This window comes from Scyliorhinus canicula, chromosome 11, assembly GCF_902713615.1.
Source record: "Scyliorhinus canicula chromosome 11, sScyCan1.1, whole genome shotgun sequence".
Taxonomy (NCBI): Eukaryota; Metazoa; Chordata; class Chondrichthyes; order Carcharhiniformes; family Scyliorhinidae; genus Scyliorhinus; species Scyliorhinus canicula.
In genome coordinates, this window is record NC_052156.1 from 122,389,068 (window position 1) to 122,413,926 (window position 24,859).

Here is a 24,859-nt window from a genome sequence, read left to right on the forward strand (position 1 = left end):
GTGGGGGGAGGGGAAGGGGGAAGCAAAGAGGAGAAAGATTAAGGAAAGGTGGATAAGATTGGGGGGGGGGGGATTAAATATATATTAAGAAGGAACAAAATGGTAAAAGACAGTTAAAATGAAATGGGATGAAAACAAATGGGTTGAGGTGGTGTAGAGCTGATCATCTGAAGTTGTTGAATTCGATGTTCAGGCCGGAAGGCTGCAGCGTGCCTAACCGGAAGATGAGATGTTGTCTCTCCAGTTTGCGTTGAGCTTCACTGGAACATTGCAGCAGGCCAGGAACAGAAATGTGGGTATGGGAGCAGGGTCTCTTGTTAAAATGGCACCAACAGGAAGGTCAGGGTCCTAAATGCACACAGATCGAAGATGCTCAGCAAAGCGATCACCCAGTCTGCGTTTGGTCTCTCCGATATAGAGGAGACCACATTGGGAGCTGCGAATGCAGTATACCAAATTGGAAGAGATGCACGTGAAACGTTGCTTAACCAGGAATGAGTGTTTTGGGCCTGGGATGTTAAGCATGGAAGAGGTAAATGGGCAGGTGTTACACCTTCTGCGTTTGCATGGGAAGGTGCCATGGGTGATGGGAGAGGTACTGGGTATGGTGGAGGAGTGGACTAGATTGTCTTGGAGGGAACAGTCTCTGTGGAATGCTGACAGAGGGAGTGAAGGGAAGATGTGTTTGGTGGTGGCATCACACTGGAGTTGGTGAAAATGGCGGATGATTATGCTTTGCATATGGAGGCTGGTGGGATGAAATGTGAGAACGCAGGGGACTCTATCCTTGTTCTGGGAGGAAGTGGAGGGGGCGAGGGTAGCGGCGCGGGAGATGGACCGCACACTGTTGAGGGCCCTATTCACAACTGTAGGTGGGAAATCACGGTTGAGGAAGAAGGAACACATTTTCGAAGCACCATTTTGGAAAGCAGCATCATCGGAACAAATGCACCGGAGGCGAAGGAGTTGAGAGAAAGGGATGGAGTCCTTACAGGGTGAAGGGTGCGAAGAGCTGGAGTCCAGATAGCTGTTGGAGTCAGTGGGCTTGGAGTGGATATTAGTGGATAGTCTATTGCTGGAAATGGAGACAGAAAGAACAAGGAAGGGAAGGGAAGTATCTGAGATGGACCAGGTGAAAGTGATGGAGGGGTGGAAAATGGAAGCGAAGTTGATGAATTTTTCCAGGTCCCGGCGAGAGCATGAAGCGGCACCAAAATAGTCATCAATAGTATAGGTAAAGGAGTTGTGGGAGGGGGCCCGGATAGGCCTGGAACAAAGAATGTTCCACATACCCCATAAAAAGGCAAGCATAGCTAGGACCCATGAGGATACCTCTTCCTCTTACTTCGTCTTACCTTCCTCTTATATCCCCTGGACTATGATCAGACAACTGAATATCAAGCCATTATCTCCAACACTATTAGCGACCTCATTTCTTCCGGATGCCTTCCCCCTACTGCTTCCAACCTCATAGTCTCCCAACCGCGGACAGCCCGCTTTTACCTACTTCTCAAAATCCACAAAAAGGAGTGTCCCGGCAGGCCCATTGTGTCAGGAAGCTCTTGCCCCACCGAACTTATTTCCTCATATTTTGACTCCATTCTCACTCCTCTGGTTTATTGCCTCCCCACCTACATCTGGGATTCCTGTGATGCACTGCGTCATATTGACAGCTTCCAATTTGCGGGCCCGAACCATGGATGTGCAATCCCTCTACACCTCCATCCCACACCAGGATGGCCTGAGAGCTCTTCGCTTCTTTCTCGAAAAGAGGCCCAGACAATTCCCATCCACCACCACTCTCCTCCGCCTCGCTGAACTCATTCTATCTCTCAACAACTTCTCCTTTAACTCATCTCATTTCTCCAAATCAAAGGTGTAGCAATGGGTACCCACATGGGTCCAAGCTACGCTTGCCTTTTTATGGGGTATGTGGAACATTCTTTATTCCAGGCCTATCCGGGCCCCCTCCCACAACTCCTTTACCGATACATTGATGACTATTCTGGTGCCGCGTTATGCTCCCACCCGGACCTGGAAAAATTCATCAACTTTGTTTCCACCCTCCATCACTTTCACCTGGTCCATCTCAGACACTTCCCTTCCCTTCCTTGATCTGTCTGTCTCCATTTCCGGCAATAGACTATCTACTAATATCCACTACAGGCCCAGTGACTCCCACAGCTATCTGGACTACAGCTCTTCGCACCCTACACCCTGTAAGGACTCCATCCCTTTCTCTCAACTCCTTCGCCTCCGGTGCATTTGTTCCAACGATGCCACTTTCCAAAATTGTGCTTTGAAAATGTGTTCCTTCTTCCTCGACCGTGATTTCCCACCTACAGTTGTGGATAGGGCCCTCAACAGTGTGCGGTCCATCTCCCGCGCCGCTACCCTCGCCCCCTCCACTCCCTCCCAGAACAAGGATAGAGTCCCCCTCGTTCTCACATTTCATCCCACCAGCCTCTGTATGCAAAGCATAATCATCCGCCATTTTCACCAATTCCAGCGTGATGCCACCACCAAACACATCTTCCCTTCACTCCCTCTGTCAGCATTCTGCAGAGACTGTTCCCTCCGAGACAATCTAGTCCACTCCTCCACCATACCCAGTACCTCTCCCATCACCCATGGTTCCTTCCCATGCAAACGCAGAAGGTGTAACACCTGCCCCTTTACCTCTTCCATGCTTAACATCCCAGGCCCAAAACACTCATTCCCGGTTAAGCAGCATTTCACTTGCATCTCTTCCAATTTGGTCTGTTGCATTCGCTGCTCCCAATGTGGTCTCCTCTATATCGGAGAGACCAAACGCAGACTGGGTGATCGCTTTGCAGAGCATTTTCGGTCTGTGCACATTCAAGACCCTGACTTTCCTGTTGCTTGCCATTTTAATAGAAGACCCTGTTCCCATGCCCACATGTCTGTTCTTGGCCTGCTGCAATGTTCCAGTGAGGCTCAACGCAAACAACATCTCATCTTCCAGTTAGGCACACTGCAGCCTTACGGCCTGAACATTGAATTCAACAACTTAAGATGAAACGCTCTACCCCACCTCGACCCATTTGTTTTCATCCCATTTCATTTTAACTGTCTTTTACCATTTTGTTCTTTCTTAACACTTATTTAATCCCCCCCCCCCCAATCTTATCCACCTATCCTTAATCTTTCTCCTCTTTGCTTCCCCCTTCCCCTCCCCCCACATCTGCAGTTCACCCTCTGATGTTAGTTTCTCTGCTGTTTGACCTTTCACATCTTTTGTCCTCTCTGGGGACTGCCATTAGCACTCTTTCCCCTTGGTTTCTGTGGCCACTAGCATTCTTTCCCCTTAGTTTCTGTGGCCATTAGCACCCGGTTTCCCTGGGTTTCTGTGGCCATGACTCATCTTTCATTCTCACTCCACAGTATAAATATTTCCTACTTTCTCTGTCTGTTAGCCTTGACAAAGAGACATCGAACTCAAAACGTTAGCTCCCTACATTTGCTGCCAGACGTGCTGAGATTTCCAGCATTTTCTCTTTCTTTTCAATTGATATTATCACTCTCTCATGAGTAGAGACCTGATTATAACAGAAGCATCTCATGGCAGCTGTTTCTCTGCGCAGGGCCTGAATAAATCAGAATGTTAGTCATGTGTGCAGTAATAAATAGATTATGAATGACTGTTTTCGAGCCTAGACCCAGGATTATGAAAGCTGAACACACGAGAAGCCAGGGTCCCAAGGAATGATTGAAAATGGTCCTTGGGTCTCACCTTAATAATGAAGGTGATGTTGCTGCTGCTGATGATCAGTGTGGAATAACCTCAACACTGTGCCCATAAATTGGGAAATTTGGCTAAGGCCTGTTCAGGATATCCCACTGCTAAATTGCACTGCCCACAAGCTGCTTTACTTACACTTAAAAAGAAGTGCAATACATTCCAAATCCTGCTTGATCAAAATTTTAATGAAATAATAATGGGTTCGACTCTTTTCTGTTAATCCTGTCTGTGCTCCTGGAGCCGATTCTTAATTTTGTTCACCTTCCATAAGTATCAATAAAATAATCAGTAACCCCAGAACTTTTTTGGGATTCATATTAAAATTTCAAAATGGTTCACATCATCCAGGTTGGCAGCAGTAATTTCAATTCTAACTTTCAAGTTGAAGTACGCAATTGCTTTGAAGATTGTTAGTTAAGGGCACTGTAAGACTAACAGTTCCTTGTAGGTTTATTTGCATGAAGGCTTATTTTATTTGTTCAATTCTTGTAATAGAATATAAATGCCATTTAGCAGAAATGGAATCTGTAATGTAGTTTAAAGGACAAATGCATGTGGCAATGGCCTCATGTATCACAGCATAGTATTAAGCCAAAATTGCGAATAGTTTGAAACATCCCATAAAGTTACTCAATGATCAAAGAGGATATCCTGTGGGCAGTTGGATTATTATGTCATTCTCTCCAAATTGCAAGAATAGCATTTTACAGGAAAATAAACAATTTAGTATTGTTCTGTTAAAGCAAAACAATACATTCTAAGTGTTTGCCTGTTCAAGAACACAATCATATGATCATGGAATAGTAACAGTACAGAAGGAGGCCATTCAACCAATCGTATCTCTGCTGGTCCTTTCTGAAGGAGCACTTCGCATTGTGCCACCCCCTTTCTATTACTCCATTTGGAGGCGTACTGAGGTACCGTGAAAAGTACTCTTTGGCGAGCAGCTCAAAAAGATCATTAAGTACATGAAAATAAAAGAAAATAAAAAGAAAATATATAATAGGGCAACACAAGGTACACAATCTAAATACATAGACACCGGCATCGGTTCAAGTATACAGGAGTGTAGCATTACTCAGGTCAGTCCATAAGATGGTCGTTTAGTAACAGAGGGGAAGAAGCTGTTTTTGAATCTCTTCATGCGTGTTCTCAGACTTTTGTATCTCCTTCCCGATTGAAGAAGTTGGAAGAGTGAGTAAGCCGGATGAGAGGGGTCTTTGATTATGCTGCCTACTTTCCCCATGACAGGGGGAGGTGTAGATGGAGTCGATGGATGGGAGGCAGGTTTGTGTGATGGACTGGGCTGTGTTCACAGCTCTCTGAAGTTTCTTGCGGTTTTGGGCTGAGCAGTTGCCATACCAGGCTGTGATGCAGCCAGATAGGATGCTCTCTATGGTGCATTTGTAAAGTTGGTAACAGTTAATGTGGACATGCCAAATTTCCCTAGTTTTCCGAGGAAGTATAAACACAGTTGTGCTTTCGTGGTGGTAGCATCGACGTAGGTGGACCAGGACAGATTTTTGGTGATGTGCACCCCCCCCAGGAATTTGAAGCTGTTAACCATCTCCACCTTGGCCCCGTTGATGCTGACAGGGGTATATTCAGTACTTTGCTTCCTGAAGTCAATGACCAGCTCTTCAGTTTTGCTGGCATTGGGGGATAGATGGTGGTCGTTGCACCACTCCACTAGGTTCTCTATCTCCCTCCTGTATTCTGACTCGTCGTTATTCAAGATCCAGCCCACTATGGTAGTGTTATCGCAAACTTGTCGATGGAGTTGGAACCAGATTTTGCCATGCAGTCATGTGTGTACAGGGAGTAGAGGAGGGGGCTAAGTGCGCAGCCTTGCAGAGCTTCAGTAGTGAGGACTATTGTGGAGGAGGTGTTGTTGTTTATTCTTACTTATTGTGGTCTGTGGATCAGAAAGTTGAGGGTCCAGTTGCAGAGTGAGGAGCCAAGTCCTAGGTTTTGGAGCTTTGATAGGAGTTTGGCAGGGATTATGGTGTTGGGATTATAGCCATGTAATGAATTTTCTTTTCAGATAATGATCCAATTACCTTTTAGATTAATTTGCTGTTTGTACTAGGATTGGCCAACTTCTGCATTCAAGTAGTGCCATTGCCGAGACATGGTCCATATATTTGCCTGGGGATGAAAAGTTTAATAAACTCTTAGCTGCTTCTTCGTAGATTAATTAATTTGTTAACAATAATTCTGTTTGTGAACCTTACCAATTTAGGAGTGGCATGTAACAGTTTGGACTAAAATTAAAAAGTTCACTGTAGCCCCCAATCACTTACGCAATATTTCCAAGTGGGCTACTCTTGCTTCTCATTCATGTGTTTGTATAGTTGATTGGCAGCATCTGATCATGCAAGTTTAAATATTCACAATAGCTTTCTAAACGTTGACATTTAAACATCTGCAAAGTCAAGAGATTCACTTCATGAATCTTCTTTATCGTACCAAGGAACCCAATTCAATTTGAAATTAAAGGAACATAATCAGGCCCTCTGGCCATTTGAGTCTGTCCATCCAATAGAGAGGGAGTGATGTACACCTTACACTCACCCCTCAATTACGCTGTCTCTTAAGGAGACAAAAGAACAGAGAAACAACCTGTGACCCATTCAGGAAAAGCTTTGGGAAATTCCCCTCTGAGTCTCTTGGACAATTGGGAATGGCTCTGGAAGAGGAAAACTGATTACCATGCCAACTAGGTTGCGACTTATCTTCTAGAATTAGAAATATCCTTTGTCAATTAAGATTGGAAATACGAGACTACACCGAAATTTCAGTTCCAGGTAAACGACTATGGAGTGGATGTTGCCAATTTGGGATGACTCTGGTGTCCTTCAAAGTTGGTGGGACCATCCCAATTCCATAATTATGTTTGACCAAGAGCCCAGAAATTTATTACCCGTGTTGATACACCTGAGCCCCAAGGTTCATTGGTTCTATACAGTGTATAGTGAGTGGATCAATGGGCAAGGAAGTGCTGTAGCTTGGCATTGGTGTTGAGTGGCCATGGGTGTTGAGTGGGATGCGTGTGGTGGCATGAGTGGGTACGAGGGGTGTGTGGGGGTATGAGGTAAGGTTGGGGAGGACCTTTCTACTTTTATTCTAACTGGGATGAGTTCCCACAGTGCTGAGGCAAGTCTTTGAAACTGCCTATCTTAGCACTTGGCAGTCCCTCTTTCCCGGGTTGGCTGGCCTATTTCTAGCCCACACCACCAGCCAACAATGAAGATTCTGCTTTTGCAGGCACTTTCTCCTGAGGTGGGTGAGAATTTTCCTGATTCCTGCTACCCAGCTTGGTTCTGAAAATCCAGCTCTGTGTCATAATCAGGTTTTCAGTGCTGAAAACAATACATGAAAACTTTGCATTAGGTGGATTTCAATGCACTTACACCAGTGTTTTTCTTCAGGCACTGTTCTCGATAACATAAGAGGTACCAACAAATGCATCAGAAAAGCAGATTGTCCCTGCATATACAGTGGAAAGATTTATAATGTTGGGCACCAAAGAATTACTTCCTGCCAGACATGGTAATGGTTCCTCCTTCATCTCACGTCTGAACACTCAACAACCAAGTTGTCAACTAATTGACTGCTAACATTTGCCTCTTCTGTCTTAGTGTTTGTAAGAGTGGACAATGGGACTGCGCTCACCGTAACTGTACCAGAAGGTGCAAAGTAGAAGAAGGAACACACATTTCAACATTTGATGGGAAACAGTATAATTTGAGAGGAGATTGCACTTACATTGCAGTTTCAGTACGTGAGATATTTTGTGATAGACGGTATCCACAATATCAATCCTTGTTGGCAGGATTTTGAATTTCATATTTTAAAACTCTATTTTTTAAACCCCACAGGGAAAATACTGGGTAATACAAATTGAGATGAGCGTCTGTCAAAGTGCAGTTCAACAGATCTGTTTACGACGTGTTACATATTTTCATGACAAGGTAGGTATTTTTGATTATTTTTTACCGCTTTATTTATTTAAATTATACCAGAAAAATTGACGTTTTTTTCATTATAGGACAAGTACGAATTCAGCAACAATGGTGACATCTACTATAATGGAGAGCAACTTAAACTTCCTTATAACATGGGTAAAATCAAAATTGAAGAAAATTTATTCCTCCTCTTAAACAAAAAGCCAAAATTGTTCAAACTAAATTGTAACCTTTTTTTAAATTCCACAGGTGGAATAATCATATTTCACCAGTCTTCACAGTTCATCCAATTTGCAACGTGGTTTGGACTAAAAATGCAAGTGCAAATATCTCCCACTATGCAGCTGTACATTTCACTGGAAGAAAACAAAAAAGGAACTGTTAAAGGTATTGCTAAATAATTGTAAAAGGACCTTTGAGGGCGGGGTGTGTGTTTGTTTTGGGGGGGGGGGGGTGTTGGAGGTTTGGGGGCGAGGAGGTTTGGGGTGCCCAATTATGGGGGATTTTCAAGCAGTCACTCAGATCTAGGAGGAACGTGTGAAGGCATTAATGAAAAATGGCGTCCTGATCTCTAGCTACAACGGGCAGTGCCGGCAAGCGGAGCTCCCCTTCAGGAGCGGCACGCTAGCACAGCAGTTAGCACTGTTGTTTCACAGTGCCAGGTCCCAGGTTCGATTCCCGGCTTGGGTCACTGTCGGTGGGGAGTCTACTTGTTCTTCCCGTGTCTGCGTGGGTTTCCTCCGGGTGCTGTTAGGTGAATTGGGCATTTTGAATTCTCCTTCTGTGAGCCCAAACAGGCGTAGGAATGTGGCGATTAGGGGCTTTTCACAGTAACTTCCTTGCAGTGTTAATGTAAGCCTACTTGTGACAATAAAGATTATTATTATTATTCAACACGAGTAGCATTGAATAACCAAGTGTTTCTCAGCACTGCGAGTGCTGGGAAACAAGTGGCCAAATGTACTCGCTAGGGAATTTTATTCCCTTTTGGGAAGATCACGCCCTCTGTTTGTGAAGTCAATTTTAAAATGACTTGCAGCAGATTCTTTTACGGTTCAATCAGAAGTATTGGTTATTCACATACTCATGCCCTGGGCATGGTCATCAGGGCAGCACGGTAACATGGTGGTTAGCATAAATGCTTCACAGCTCCAGGGTCCCAGGTTCGATTCCCGGCTGGGTCACTGTCTGTGCGGAGTCTGCACGTCCTCCCCATGTGTGCGTGGGTTTCCTCCGGGTGCTCCGGTTTTCTCCCACAGTCCAAAGATGTGCGGGTTAGGTGGATTGGCCATGCTAAATTGCCCGTGGTGTCCTAAAAGGTAAGGTTAAGTGGGGGGGGGGGTTGTTGGGTTACGGATATAGGGTGGATATGTGGGTTTGAGTAGGGTTGGAGTTTGCACATTCTTGTTATTGGCCATGTTCCCCCCCCCCCACCCTGTTGTCTATCCCAGCTGTTTCTATCCCTCTCCCCACCGTCCCCTGGAATGAACTATTGAACATGTGACTTTGTTAAAACAGCTGCTCAACCAAATTAGATCATTACATTTTTGTGATGTCATGCAATTGTTTAATTTCCAGGCTTATGTGGAAACTTCAATGACAACGCCGCTGATGACTTCATGTCTGCACAGAACGTCGTGGAACAATCAGTTGTCAATTTTGCTCAATCATGGCAACTCAAACCAGACTGCAAACCTCCTGGAACAGATCCCGCTTGTGTTAGTTCAGAAAAAGGTAATGCTCTGTTTCAGCCACAATAGAATTGTCTTCATTTTGTTTTGTCAGTGTCCTTCCATCTGTTTAGGATCATTCTGCTGGCACACAGTGTTTCATCTGCAAATTCTGGCAAGCATTTTCCACTGATTCAGGAACATTGCAGATTTGTGCTGAAATTGCCTTGTTTTTCTTAAATGTTTTTATTAACGATTTTTCATATTGTACAAAATAAAGGCCAGCGTGATCACACATCAAGAACAAAAGAAGAAAAAAGAGAGATATATACACATTGGTCACCTTTAATTCTTTACATCAGTTTACTTTCGTTATTTACAATGGTTACGGCTTCTTGTTTTACTCTCTCTAGAAGGCGTTCCTTTCTAGCTGGGTCCCCTGCCTCCCTCTCCTCCTTTTCTTCCTGATCCCCTTCCCTTCCTGTCTTCTTCCCTCATCCGTTTTTGTGCCCTGTTTCTGTTTGGTTGGCGTAACGTCATGTATTGTGTCATTTTCTGGGCATGGTTGGGCTCCATGCCTCTTTATTCGCCCCCCTCCTCCCTTTCCCCCCCACTTTTGTTTGCATTTGTTGTTGTTCCGTGGCGTCCCTTTCCCTTCCTCTGGCTTATTGGCTGTTGGCAACAAACGGGTCTTGGAACAACTTGGTGAATGGCTCCCATGTTTTGTGGAAGCCTTCTTCCAACCCCCAGATGGCAAATTTAATTTTTTTCCATCTGGAGGAATTCCGATAGGTCGGCCAGCCAGTCAGCAGCTTTGGGTGGTGCTGCTGATCACCAACCGAGCAGGATTCGCTAGCGGGCAATTAGGGAGGCAAAAGAGAGGGCACTGGCCCTCCTCCCCATGAAGAGATCTGGCAGTTCTGATACCTCAAAGACTGTCACTCTCGGGCACGACTCCACCCTCATCCCACCACCTTGAACATTGCCTCCGTGAATGTTTTGTACAGGTCTGCCCGTCTCGGTGCCTTCCCCGCCTGCATGTAGTTAATACCCCCTACGACTTCTCCCAGTTCTAGTGGTGCTTCCAGTCCCCGTTTTCTGTCTTCCCCCACAACTGGCATGTTCATTCCATCGAGGATCTGCTCGTGTACTGGCCCCCCTCACAATGTCGATTATGTATTCCCCCATCGCCGCTCTCTATTCTCCCTACCAGCCATTTTCCTCACCTTTTCCTGCGCTCTGCTGCCCTTGCTCTTTCCTTTCTCTGTGGCACCTCCCCATCCTCAGAACAAGGCAATGCAGTCCCGCACAAAGTGTCCTTCGAGACATTTAATTAAATTAGTAAATAGATAAAGTCTCTTCGGTGGCTCTTTTCACCGCTGTCCCTGCTGCCGTTTCTCCAGCCGATTCTCCGGGACGAATATGCCCGCGTCCGCAGGGGCTGTGAAAAAGTGCTCCCTGCCTTGTGACCCAGAGTTTGGCCACGTACAGCCACTTGTACAGAGCCGCTTTCTCCCTGTTGAACTCGGTCCGGGCTTGGCCAGGTCAGCTCCCATGTCCTGATATATCCTGATCGGGTGACTTTCCCAGTTACAGTTTTTCATCTGTCTCACCCAGCGCAGGTATTGATATCGATGCATTTTGGCGATTATTGCCCTTGGTGGGCTCTGTTTATTTCTGGTGGTTTGGGGAGGCTATTCATTCCCACCAGATTGCCCAGCATTTGGCCCACATAGTCCATGGGGTATCTGCCTTCGATCCCTTCTGGCAGGCCCATTATCCGCAGGTTTTGCAGCCTTGAACGCTTCGCCTGATCCTATATTTTCCACCTCAGACTCCCTTGCGCCGCGACCAACCTTGTTATTCTTTATCCAGAGTGACAATCTGATCATTCTGATCTGTTGGGGCCTTTACTAGATCCTTTATGGTGCTCTCCTGGGCTTCCAGTTGCCTGTTCACCTTGCCCAGGGCCACCTGCATGGTTGCCAGAGCTTCCGCAATCGCCACCCTGACCTCCACCTGTATGTCATTTTTTGTCTCCTCTTTGTGTTCTCTCAGTTCCCTTGAGAGAAACATTCTCCAACCACCCTTTGGTGAGGGAGGGCTCCTTGTCTGGCTGGTCGGTCCTTCTCGCTCTGGCAAGGCCCGAGTTTCATCGCCTCGTGCATCTGCTGGCTCAGTCACTTGCTTCTCCTGGTTTTTCCCATTTCTCGTCTCCTTTCGGCCTCTCGAGTTGCTGTTGCTCAGCATCTCCGTTTGCGTTGGCGTTGGTTGAGGTGTGGGGATACTTTTTCCCTGTATTAGCGGGTTATTTTGCGTAAAAGAGCCTATTTGCGAGTTCATGGGAGGAGAGCCACCTGATGTGCGACTGCTCAGCACATTTCCATCACCGGATGTTGAAATTTCCTTATTAATTTTTGTTTACATGCAAGTTCCTCCTGTCTATTGTCAACTAGCCCTTTGTTAGAGAAAAAGTTCAACAAATTGGTGCATGTGGCATGCATTTCACTCTGGATTAACAGCAATGAATTTCCATTTGTTGTAAATTGTTCCTTGGGATGTTTTACTGCAAATAAAGGTGTATTTTAATACACCTATTGTATCAATGTATTTTAATACACCTATTTTAATACACCACTACTCATTTTCAACAGTTTTATTACAGGTCAGAGTGAAGGTGGAAATTAAAGTTGCCCATTGAATCAGTTTTTCTATTCAATTGGATTATGGCTAAGGTGTATTTAATTTCGACTAAGCTGATTTTTCCTATTGTAGCAGAAATATGTTTGGCCAGCGATGGTGATAAAAGTGACGGAATAGCCATTAGAGAAAGATGCCGTGAGGCATAACATAAAAGCTTATGGTTACTGACTCCCGACCAAGTCATTTGATCCTTTTTGAAAATGGAATCCCCACATTTAACAGGAGAGGGTGTTTATTTAAAAAATACCAGGACTGTTTTGCACACAAGGCCTTTTGTTCCAAATGACATCCATGTGAAGAAGGTTGCTGGGGAAATGAGTTGTGAATAGTAATTGACCTCAAGGATACAGTAAATAAATGATCCTGTAGCTTTAGAGCTACTTCTGCACAATTTTTCTTTCAATTAAGTTTTCTGTCTGCCACCGAGGTCCTCATAAGGCTTTGTGTGAATTTCCCACTCTCCCTCCCCTTGTGCAATAACTGGTACCAATGCATTCCTCAATAGGAATTCCCATGTTTAAGGTACCTGGAAGACTAGAAGGACAATACAAAGGTGCATCCAACAGATCCAGTTGCACATAAGAGGTGGGACCCCCTCCCCCGGCAGGTGTTTCCAGCAATGGAGGGAGCCCGCCATTGGCTGCCGGCAGGATATTCCGGTCCCGCCGATATCTGCTGCGTCTTGCATGGCTAGCTCGTCCCATTGCCGGGGAACCCACCTCGGGGGTCATCTTTGGCGGGACCTTCTGATCCCTCCAGCGGGGAGGGCTTAACGATGGCTAGGAGCCCACCGTGCTTGATATCCATTGCAGTGAGTCAAACCTACCTAATACAGTACTGATGATGATTAGGGAACAAGCTTCAATTTATAAAAGAAACTGAACAAATTGTCTCTTGTACCCAGAATGTAAGTGACTGGCTGATCAGTACTTTCTCAGAAGCATCAAGTTTGCAGTATTGCATGGTCGCAGCAACCTTCACTTGTAACTGCAGAGCTTGATGTATTTTGTTAATGCCTGGTGTTATAGGTACACCAGCCTAACCATTTAGTCAAAGGCATGTGCATTCAATACCAATAGTCAGCTTTAGCCTGATATTAAGCTCCATGTGTTTGACCTATTGACAGCAGACCAAGATGGAGAGTGAGGTAACCTCCTTGTAATCATAGCATGATTATTTCTGCGTCGCTCAAACAGGAGGTCAGGTGCTGCACTGCTCCATGCTTTCCTGTAAACCGTTGTGCCTACATCTTCTGTTTTATCTTTTATTGTCGCTTGCCACACGTAATAGCTCTTTTTCCTTTTCCAGACTTGACAAAAGCTTTTAATGAGGTTTCTCTGAGCCTTTTACATGTCTGTAAGGATTTCATGCCCTGTAAACTGTCTATCACTTGCGATTTCACTAACCTGCAATTTTTCATTCTCGCCCTCTGCACCTGTCCGAGACTGTGTCTGAAACTGTGCTACATTATTTTAATGATTTATGATCATGGTAATGTTCAAAGCATTCTGAACCATGACATCAAGCATTTTAGAAAAACATATGAAGAACGGGACAAAATGGCACATTTACAAAATGCTTTGTTGAATTACTTCATGTCAGACCTAGCCTGTGAGCTTTACTAAAGAGATGTATTATCACAGCAGTCAAAGGCCTCACGATGTAACAAGCATTCAAGGTTTTATTATTGCATTGTAGCAAGCATTGGCATCACAGAGGATATAGGCAGGCAGACAGTTCACAGCACATATTGTTCCAGGCAACAGATGTACTGGCATAGGTGAGGAGCAGTGCCTAAGTTTTCTTTCTTGTATTTAACAGCATTGACAGCTTTTGTTCAGCAGGCGTTCAGGTATTTTCCCCAACAACTGTGCACTGAAGCTGAATGGCTGAATTTTTATTTCTTTTCTGACTGACAAGTTTATATTGTGTGATTAAAATTGTTTTCTCAAAAAACAAATATTTGAAAGCAATCCATTCCAAAACTCCCAAAACTGTTCTAATTGCAAGAAGAAAGCATGCTTTGGGTCGCATTTATAGTTAACAGTGGAATTTCCAAACCACAACTCAAAATGTCAGCTGATCTCCTCAAATGTTGTTGACTGAGGCATGATTTATTATCGCTATATTTGTATTAGATTAAGTTGATGACATTATCTGAATCCAATGTATTCCTTGCTCATGTATAAGCAATCACTTCCTCATCTTTGTTACAGATATCTATGCAAAAAAACATTGCTCCGAGCTGATGAGCTACAATGGCGTTTTTGCTAAATGCCATTCTGCAGTAGATTACGACAAATATTATGAGGTAAGTGGAACTATTTTGCTAAAATGTGCAAGTGAAACATTTTCAGAATCAAAGTCAAATAAAGCTGCACAGCCTATATTTAACATAGAATCATAGAATCCCGACAGTGCAGAAGGAGGCCATTCAGCCCATCAAGTCTGCACCAATCCTTCAAATGAGCACTCTACCCATATCCACTTGCCCGTTCACCCTCCCTATCCCTGTAACCCCATAACCGGACCTGCATTTCCCTGGACACTAAAGGGGCAATTTATCATGCCAATCCACCTAACCTGCAGATCTTTGGAATGTGGGAGGAGACTGGATCACCCGGAGAAAACCCATGCAGACATGGGGAGAATGTGCAAACTCCACACAGTTACCCGAGGCCGGAATTGAACCTGGGTCCCTGGTGCTGTGAGGCAGCAATGCTAACCACTGCAAGACAAGGGGGAGAAAACATTGAACTAGTACTACTCCTGCTTTGATGCAGAAACAATAGCACAGATATTCAGGTATAATATAGAGTAATCTATAAGGACAGACACTGAACTAAAAATTAGGGGCTCCATTTCAAAGATTAGTTTTTTAAACCACCAAAGCTGCAGTAGTTGTAAAATTTCAAAGTGTGCAAGGAAGTTAAAATAAATTATTATAAATCTAATGCAATTTAATCACACATGTTTTGTTAGTCGCCTCACAATGTTATTTGGAATTTTATGGTAAATGGAATTGTACTGATACAAAAAGCAAATGTCACCTGTTGACTCATTGAACCAGGTTGTACTGTGGGGAAGAATAGAATGGAAGTCATCAAAACTCTCTAAAATAACCCATGTAAAACAGAAGAGCCTATTTCCAGGACTACCCATATGTTTAAAGCAAAAGGCTCCTTGTAACAAATTGGATTCTCATAGCATTAATAGGATCCCGATTAATGTATTAAGTCAGAACTGGTGGAGATCTGCACTGATTTGACTACTTCTGTGGGCCTTTGGTCAGCTCAAATTCTTGCAAAAAATAATCTGGGCTGCTATTGCCTTGGCATCCCACCTTCTGCGAACATGATGCCCCAACAGTATATCTTGCAACAGTCATCACAGCTTGATATAAAGTTGCAAATTGGTAAGTTGCTTCAGGCCGCCTGTTTGGCACCCAGCAACTTCCTGGAACATGTAGCTGAGGCCAGGTCCTCAGAACCATGGGGACCTTCTCACGGGGCAGAATGGACAGACGCCCAGTGCTCGCTAACATTCGGTTGCCCTATAGTGGAATTTGACCCCCATATGCTTTTAAAAATTATTTGGATCCTCCTATGTTCCGATATTGTGATTCCGTGATTCAGTTAACTTTAGAGATTTGCAAATATACATCAACTTATCAAAGAAAAAAAAACATTATCATTTTAATTGTACTTGCTTTTAAAGATGTGTAAGCAATCCATCTGCACCTGTCAGAATGTTGATCGCTGCATCTGTGCAGCACTCGGGGCCTATGCTCACGCATGTGCAGAGAGAGGTGTCATCCTGAACAACTGGGCTGGAAGAGTTTGCAGTAAGTTGAGATATTTATCTTTCATAGAATTTGGCACCAGTTTCTGGCGGCAGAATCAGTTGCTTGAAAACAATTTATAAAAGTTACAAATGAATATAATTTTATTGATGCACAGAGACCACGTCCATACTGTTCTAAATTGATGTTGAGCTCTATATCTGCAAATTTTAATTCTGTTTTTGTGAAAATGCATTCCAATTTGGTAAGACGTTCATCCATGATGGACTCAAATGACTTTGAGATCTTCACATAACAAATTAGTAGACAGCTTAATTAATGGGAGAGTGAGTTCACTGACCTCACATAGAAATGAAAATTAAAGCCCTTCCACAGGTTCACATTAGTATTCTTGATAAGGTGATGGTAAACACCTTCTTGAACCCCTGCAGACCCTATAGAGAGGTTCTCACTCGGCGCTGTTCGATAAGGAGTTTCAGGCAATGGATGACTGCTGATTTATTTTTGTGCAGAATGGTGTATATCTTGGAAGGGAACTTGGTGTTCTCAAGCACCTGCTCCACTTGTATAGCTAGGCAGGAAAGGTTGCATGTTCGGCAGACACTGTAGATGGAGTCTTGATGTGTTACTTCAATGCATCTTGGAGATAGTACGCATTGCTGTCACTGTGCGCTAATGGTGGCGGGGGTGACTTTTAAGCTGTTGGACTGGGTGCAGATCAAGCTGGCTTGTTCATGTTGAGAGCCTGGCATGAGTGTAGGTAGGAGTCTAGAGTTGATGTTAAAATCAGATCAGCCATGACCTTACTGAATGGTGGAACAGATTCAAATAGTTGAGTGGTCTACTGCTGCTCCTAATTCATATGTTTCTATAATGTTTTGGCTGTACCTATCCAGGCATGTGAATATTCCACCACGCTTCTGACTTGTTCCTTGCAGAAGGTGGGCAGGCTTTGGGGAATCAGGAGATGTAACACGCCACAGAATTCCCAGCCTCTAACCCGTTTTTGCAGCCACAGTTTTCACATGGCTGACACCAGTTAGGTTTGAGGTCAAAGGTGATGTCCTGGATGTTGATGGGATAGCTGTCAATGATGATAATGCCATCGAAAGTCAGGAGGTGAGGTTAGGCACTCTTGTTGGAGATGGTCATTACTGGTCAATTAGATGATGTAAATATCTTCGCCCCTCATCTCCGCTCAACCTAAATGGTGTCCTTGAAGACACAGACTGCTTCATTGTCTGAGGAATTTCAGATTAAACTGAACACTGTGCATTCATCGTGAAGTGATTTGAACACATGTTTGCTGTCACTGTAAACGGCAACACGATCCTAAAATCCCATGAAAGTCAGGAAGCGAGATTCTTGCCAGCCAGATCTCATTTCCTGATTTTCCCACCCTTCGCCAATGATGTAACAAGGCTCCCTCCCAGAAAGGGTAAATATATTTCCAAACATTTTAACGTCATTTGAGGCCTTCCTAGCCACACGGTCCTCCCCTCACTGAATATTCATACTCACATCGACGAGGTTTACAGCTCTATACAAATGGAATAAGTAGAGGGGAACCCCCCAATGGTACCAGGGAATTATAGCCCCTGGGGGAGTGGGACAAGCCTGGGAAGTGTGCTTTGGCAGTGCCAATGTGCATACTATGTGTTCAGTCATTTTTCCATATCGCGAGAAATTATCAAATTGGCTACTGATTGTGAAGGTGGGGCCCTCAGGAGGAAGCTGAAATGGATCATCGACTCAACACTTCTGGCTGAGCATGGTGGAGATTGCTCCTGTCATAAGTCTTGCTTTCATCAGTATTCAACTGTAATCTAATACTAGTGGTTTCTGTTTCCAGATACAACTTGTGAAAAGAACCAGGTTTTTAGCAATGACATGAGAGCCTGCGGGCGGAACTGCAAATTACTGGGAAAAACTGACTTCACCTGTACTGTTCACGATGTTGCAGTTTATGGATGTGGCTGTCCTCAGGGAAAGTACATGGATAAAAATGGCTTATGTGTTGACCCAGACGACTGCTCATGTTACCACAATGGCATGTATTTTGAATCGGGAGAGAGTGTAGGTGACTGGTAAGTATACTTGTCACAGGGTACTGAAGTTGTATCATTAAACATATGAAAGGAGACCCTTATCTTTCCTCTCTTCAGCTTTTGTGTAGGTGGATCCATTGCGTGCCCCCAAACAGTTGCCACTACCCAAAGCCCAGGTAAATTATTATCTTTTAAAGCTCTCAGTACTAGAAGCGTGAATCAGAAACTGTACGAAGTAACTTTCTGCATTTTTTTTGTCCATTAGAATGTGTTGGGGAAAAGAAATATTTTAATTGTTCCGGAGGTGGAAACTTAAATCGGAATGACTGTGGAAAGAAATGCAACAACTTGAATTTACCATGTGTAAGTGACATCCAATGGCACAAGCTTGTAAAAAATATGCTTACTTGCATACAACATAGAAGCTCAGTTGGCTGGACAGCTGATTTGTGATGCAGAGTGAGGCAGCTCAGGTTCAATTCCTCTACCGGCTGAGGTCATTCATGAAGGTCCTGCCTTCTTAACCTTGCCCCTCGCCTGAGGTGTGGTGATTCTCAGGTTAAAGCACCACCAGTCAGTGCTCCATATAAACCAAAGAAGCTGGTTTAGCAGCACAGTTCAATTCCTGTACCAGCATCCCTGAACAGACGCTGGAATGTGATGACTAGGGGCTTTTCACAGTAACTTCATTTTGAAGCCTACTTGTGACAATAAGCGATTTTCATTTTATGTCAAAGGGTAAAGAAGCTTATGGCCATCTGGGACTATGGCAACGCTACGTTTACTACCTGAGCATGGTAACACCGATCAGCCTAAGTTTAGATTTTTTCCATGCCATTTGACATCAATGTTAAACAATTTTAGAGGAGTGACTGAAGAATTTCTCCTTTATAACAGCCAGATCAATGTATTACTGGCTGCTACTGTCCTGAAGGTAAAGCTGAAGATGAAAAAGGAAACTGTGTATTGCGTGAAAAATGCCCCTGTTTATTTGAAGGAGAGAGTCATACAGAAGGAAAAGTAATCACAAACGATTGCAACAAATGGTGAGATTCAACGTATGTCAACATTGATCAATTTCACATGTTTTAAAAGCACCTTAACATTAAAGAACCCAATGTCTCTGCACTTTACACTGCAGCACCTGCCGGGGTGGAACCTGGAATTGTACTCAGAAACAATGTTCAAAAACCTGCCAGGTTTATGGTGAAGGTCATTACACAACTTTTGATGAGAAAAGATACACCTATGAGGGTAACTGTGAATATATATTTGTTCAGGTAAGTTACTGTGGCTAAATACCTGACCTGCTATGAGTAGGAAACGAGTTATGTCTTTGCATTGATTTTGGTTGAGGATAAGTTGAGATCTTAAACAGATATTACATTTTTTAAAAAAGATTTCTAATTAAGAGGCAATTTGCCGTGGCCAATCCATTTACCCTGCACATCTTTGGGTTGTGGGGGTGAGACCCACGCAGACACATGAAGAATGTGAAAACGCCACACGGGCTGGGATCAAACCCGGATCCTCGGTGTCATGAGGAGGCAGTGCTAACCACTGCACCACCGTGCCGCCTGGGATATTACATATTTCTGAAGATCCATTCCCGAAACCTGAATAACAACATGGTACAGACACAAACATAAAAAATGTTGTTACAAACGGATCAGTAAATAGCTGAGGGTGGTGGGAGGGCATTTGGCTCTCTGAGACACTAGCTGAGGTGTGTTTGGGAGACTATTTAACATGGAGCTGGGAAGGGCATATCTGCCTTTCTTGGATCTACATCCAGGTAAATACTTTTTAACAGCTTTCAGTTCCAGATTAGCATACATAAGGAGCCTTACATCTATTTTAAGTGGACTTCAGTGGCTCTCTACAGTGAGTGAGCACTGCAAATAGCGGCTGCTAAATCGGAGCTCTGCACCCGTCTTCGGCTATAAAAACTGGCAGAGTGGCAATTAGTGGCAAACAACGGATTGTTGTTGAAAATGTATTGCGTACCTTTCTGTGTACTGCTATACAATGCAGTAATACTAATTGTTGAAGTGTTTGAACCATTTACAATTGTGCTAAATATACTTGGTTGGACAATTTTATTTAAAGCTACCTTCTTTTTAGGACCAATGCAAGGGAAAGAATGGTACATTCCAAGTGCTAATAGAAAATGTTGCATGCTGTGAAGATGGAGTGACATGTTCCAGAAATATTAAAATTATATTTCAGGTATATTTTCAAATTTACAATTATTAGGTATTTAGGTTGCCATTTTAGTAAGAGTTTTCAAAATACATATTTCATTTGGTACCATTAATGCTTGCACACATTATAAAGCACCCTGTTTTCAAATCCATTTGTTTGTTATAGGATAAAGAACTAAATTTGGAAGATGGCAAAGTAATTGTTCCAAAAGATACAAGTCAGAGAGCAAGATGCACAGAAGATTCCTATTCACTCCACACTGTTGGGCTCTCTCTGATCCTCACGTTTTCTAATGGGGTCACTGTGATTTGGGACAAACACACAAGACTCTCAGTCACACTGGATGCACGATGGAAGGTAAATGTTGTTTTGAGTTAAAATATTCTTTCTTTCATATGCTTTTTGATTCTTCATCATTTCTGAAAGCAGACAAATAGTCACATGGAAATTGTAATCGAGCAAGAGTTACCAATCAATTGGGTATCTGAGTGATGCAAATAGAGAAACATTGTGCTGAAACTGTATTGAAACAATCACTTAAATATCCACATCTATCACACAAGTTAATACAAAGTAGTCCATGCCCAAATGCAGGATGACTTGTGCAAAATCCAGGCTTGGGCTGACAAATGGAAATTAACATTTGTGCCACACAAGTGCCTGGGAATAACCATTTCCAACAACAGAGAACCTAACCATCACCCTTTGACATTGAATGAACTACCATCGCTGAATCCCCACTATCAACATTCTGGGGGTTACCATTGACCAGAACTGAGCTGCACTAGCCATATAAATACTATGGCTACAAGAGCAGGTCAGAGGCCAGGAATCCTGTGGCGGGTAGCTCAGCTCCTGACTCCCGAAAGCTTGTCTGCCATGCATAAGTCAGGAGAGTGGTGGAATACTTTCCACTTGACTGGATGAGTGCAGCTCTAACAAGACTTAAAAAGCTCGACACTATACTGGGTAAAGCAGCTTACTTGATTGGCATCACTTCCACACACATTCACTCACTCCGATGAACAGTGACAGCAATGTGTGCCATTTACAAGATGCATTACAGAAACTCATCAAGTCTCCTTCGCAGCACCTTCCAAACCCACCAGCTCTACTAGTTAGAAGGACAAGGGCAGCAGACACAGAATTATCACCACCTGGAAGTTCCTCTCCAAGTCACTCACCATCTTAACTTGGAAATATATTGACATTCCTTCACTATGGCGGGGTCAAAATCCCAGAAATCCCCCCTAATATGACTGTAGCTGTACCAAAATCACATGGATGACAGCAGTTCAAGAGAGCAGGTTGTTACCACCTTCTTGAGGGCAATTAGGGATGGGCCATGAATAATGGCCTATTCGGTGATACCCACATCCTGTAAAATGAGTGAAAAAAAAAAGAAGGATCATATATCTGGAAAAATTTTATTTGATTTAGCCAGTGTCCATCTCTGTGACTGGACAATGATCCAGAACTTGGTGTTACATGACCAGTAAATGCAACTATGAAATATTCAGAAAGAAGACAGCAAGGTAGTCAGCATCGCACTTGGGTCTTTGTCAGTCCTAAATGGCAGTGAATTATAATATGTTATAAAATATTTTTCCATGAAGTACTTGGCATTCCTTAAAATCACTTCAGAAGTCTTGGAACCTTGATTGCGATCCAAAGTTATACACTACTTTTATTTGTTAGAGAAAGAAGCCAGCAATTCGACAATATTAGTATATTCGATTTATAAGTAACATGGGTACAGGAGAAATGGAAAACCATATGCATCTCACTCCTGGTTCACTATTCAAGAGGTTCATGGCTGTTCTTCTATCTCGTCTCCATTTTTTCATCTCATTTCTATGCTCCCTTGATTCCCTTAATGTGCAAAATTCTTTTGATCTTAGTTTTGAATAGATTCATATATTCAAGTTGTATCTATGACTGAGCCCATCCACAAATATGTGAGATAGAGAATCTGAATGATTTCCAATACTCCGAATGAAGAAATGTCTTCTTATTCCTGTTCTAATGGCCCAGCTCTTATACTGAGAATATAACACTAGTCTAGCCTCGCCAATCAGGGAAACCTAGCTGTCAAAACCTCAAAGAATGCGATACATTCACTTCATTACATCCCTTCCAAGACAAGTATATCCTTCTTCAGGTAATGAGACCAAAACTGCACACAGTCCCCCATGTGTGGCATCACCAAAGCCCTATATGATTGCAGCATAATGTCCCTACTCTTATGCTCCAATGTATTATGGGGAACAGAGAATAACATTAATGACTAGACTAAATTTGAGAAGTAAATTGTTAGCTAAAGCTCTGAAGAGGCGAAATAAATAACTCTGTGCATTGAAATTTCTAGCATCCTCTCAGAAGTAAATTAACCCGCATGGGGTCAGATTTTTGAAGATTAGAATGAAAAAAACGACGTGATAATGAATAGGTAACAGTATATTATTATCTCTAGTCAAGAGCCCATAAGTGCAAGCTGGCAACGACCTAGCTCATGGAAAATATTTTTTTCCCAACTTTCTTTCTTCCTTTTCCAAAGATGCTGGACTGTGTCACAGATGGACTGGTTCCTATCTAACGTTTTGGCCAACAGGTCATTCTTTAAAGGAGACCATAAAGAATAGAGGTCAGCAGGTCTGTCGGCCAGTCCAATCCTGTCCTGCCAGTGCTTTCACCTGTGGCCACCAGTTAATAGTTGATAGTGAGAATCCAAGTTGATATTCTTCCCTGTCCCCTTGCCTACCCAGCAGTGCAAAATTCCTGGGCGGATTGCTTCTGGTGCGGCCGCCGTTGGGATTCTCCGTTTCGCTGGATGGTCAATGGGGTTTCCCAATGTCAGGAAATGCCCGGGCTGCCGGCAAAAGGGAGAATCCTGACAGCGGAGAATTCAGCCCCATGTCTTTTATGTTCATCCATGGGATGTGGGTGTCGCTGGCTGGGCCAGCATTTATTGCCCATCCCTGAGGCCATTTAAGAGTCAACCACATTACTGTGGATCTGGAGTCACATGTAGGCCAGACCAGACCAAGTAAGGACGACACATTCCCTTCCCTAAAGGATATTATTGAACAAGATAGTTTTTACGGCAATCGCCAATGGTTTCATGGTCATCATTAGACTTTTAATTCCAGATTTTTATTGAATTCAAATTTCACCATCTGCCATGGCGGGATTCAAACCCAGGTTCCCAGAGCATGACTCTGGGTTTCTGGATTGGTAGTCCATCCACTATGCCACTGCCTCCCCAGCTTGCTGCCATGTCAGCTGAGATGAATTACCTCAGCAAAGGTAAGTGATAATGCAAAGATCACAATGATTAAATTATTTCTCAGATTAATAGTGTTCATCCATAGACAGGTAGTTCTGACCTCCAGAGAGTATCAGCCAAATGAGTCTATTCTGAAGATTGACTTTGAAATGTTAGATTAGTATCTTTAATTTTTTTGATTATTTGTAACTTTTACAACAGAACCAAGTATGTGGCCTCTGTGGAAATTTCAACGATGACACTGAAGATGATCTAACAACAAAATCTAACTCCTTGGTGACCAACCCCATTGAATTTGGAAACAGTTGGAAATCTGCACAGTCCTGCTCCAATTCAGTGAATCACACATTTCCTTGTGATAGAAACCCATTTTGTTTCCCATGGGCGCAGAGAAAATGTGCCATTATTAAAGATGCAAACGAAATGTTTAAAAAATGTCATAATAAGGTAAGAAACTTTATTCCAAGTGTATCCATACAACTATGACAGATATGCTGAAAGCCATGAAAACAAAATCAATTGAATAAGAAAAGAAAGGTGATGTTTGTGTCTTTAACGTGGAAAATAAACATTGCAGTTAACATAATTTTTTTAAAAATTGATGTATTGTTAAACTTCCACCTATTTGTTTTCTGACACTGTGTCGTGGCATCTTTTATTAGGTGAACCCAGAACCATACTATGATGCTTGCATTAAGGAAGCTTGTGCCTGTGATTTGGAAGGGAAATATCTGGGTTTCTGTACAGCTGTAGCAATGTATGCAGAAGCTTGCAATAAAGCTGGTGTTTGTGTTCGCTGGAGAACCCCAGAACGATGTCGTAAGTCTAATCTTTTTGTTTCATTAGAAATGCTAACCAAAACTTTTGGGTAAATGCAAGAGAGTTTGTTGGGTCATCTTAAAATTGCATGATTTAATGAAGATAAGAATCTCTGGGTGAAGATAATAAGTAAACTGGCAGTGTTCTGATATTTAATTTAGCATTACTACCTTAATGACTTTTTCCAAAGTTCTTGGACGGGTTTAGCCACCGGCTTGTGCCTGACGCGGAGCCGGGTGCAACGGGTGAATCCCGGGAGAGGCCCAAATCGGGCTCCACGCCAGGCCGATCGCATGTCACCTGACTCGCTACGCCTGGTGCAATCTGGAACTCGCCCTCAATGGGCATGATCCATACAATTGGCTCATTTAAATATCTGGACGCCGCTTTCATCCAGGTATCAATGGCTGCGCCTGCAAGACCTCAATCGGGTACTGTTTAGCACTGGTTTTCACAAACTTGGACCAGGCGTGGTGGCACCTCGGGGGGGACTCGTTGGTTGTGAGGTGGTCGGGAACAGGGAAGGCTAATATCCGGCACTCCCCCTGGCACCAGGCACTGCCAACCTGCCCCCTAGCAGTGCCACCCTAGCACC

At 43.5% G+C, this 24,859-nt stretch overlaps 1 protein-coding gene across 1 annotated transcript in view; it reads left to right on the top strand.

The window, feature by feature from the left end:
• The window catches only part of LOC119973342 (mucin-2-like), a gene marked incomplete at its 3' end in the record, with an annotated part of 57,664 nt that overhangs the window by 21,680 nt on the left and 11,125 nt on the right, over positions 1–24,859 (top strand). The window contains exons 10-26 of the mRNA XM_038811265.1: positions 7,195–7,315; positions 7,405–7,543; positions 7,645–7,737; positions 7,815–7,887; positions 7,981–8,118; positions 9,310–9,465; positions 14,321–14,415; positions 15,822–15,948; positions 17,759–17,993; positions 18,072–18,130; positions 18,220–18,317; positions 18,852–19,000; positions 19,096–19,234; positions 20,079–20,183; positions 20,325–20,516; positions 23,647–23,892; positions 24,108–24,264. Coding sequence (XP_038667193.1) covers positions 7,195–7,315; positions 7,405–7,543; positions 7,645–7,737; positions 7,815–7,887; positions 7,981–8,118; positions 9,310–9,465; positions 14,321–14,415; positions 15,822–15,948; positions 17,759–17,993; positions 18,072–18,130; positions 18,220–18,317; positions 18,852–19,000; positions 19,096–19,234; positions 20,079–20,183; positions 20,325–20,516; positions 23,647–23,892; positions 24,108–24,264 — 2,322 coding nt within the window. The remainder of the gene's footprint in view (positions 1–7,194; positions 7,316–7,404; positions 7,544–7,644; positions 7,738–7,814; positions 7,888–7,980; positions 8,119–9,309; positions 9,466–14,320; positions 14,416–15,821; positions 15,949–17,758; positions 17,994–18,071; positions 18,131–18,219; positions 18,318–18,851; positions 19,001–19,095; positions 19,235–20,078; positions 20,184–20,324; positions 20,517–23,646; positions 23,893–24,107; positions 24,265–24,859) is intronic.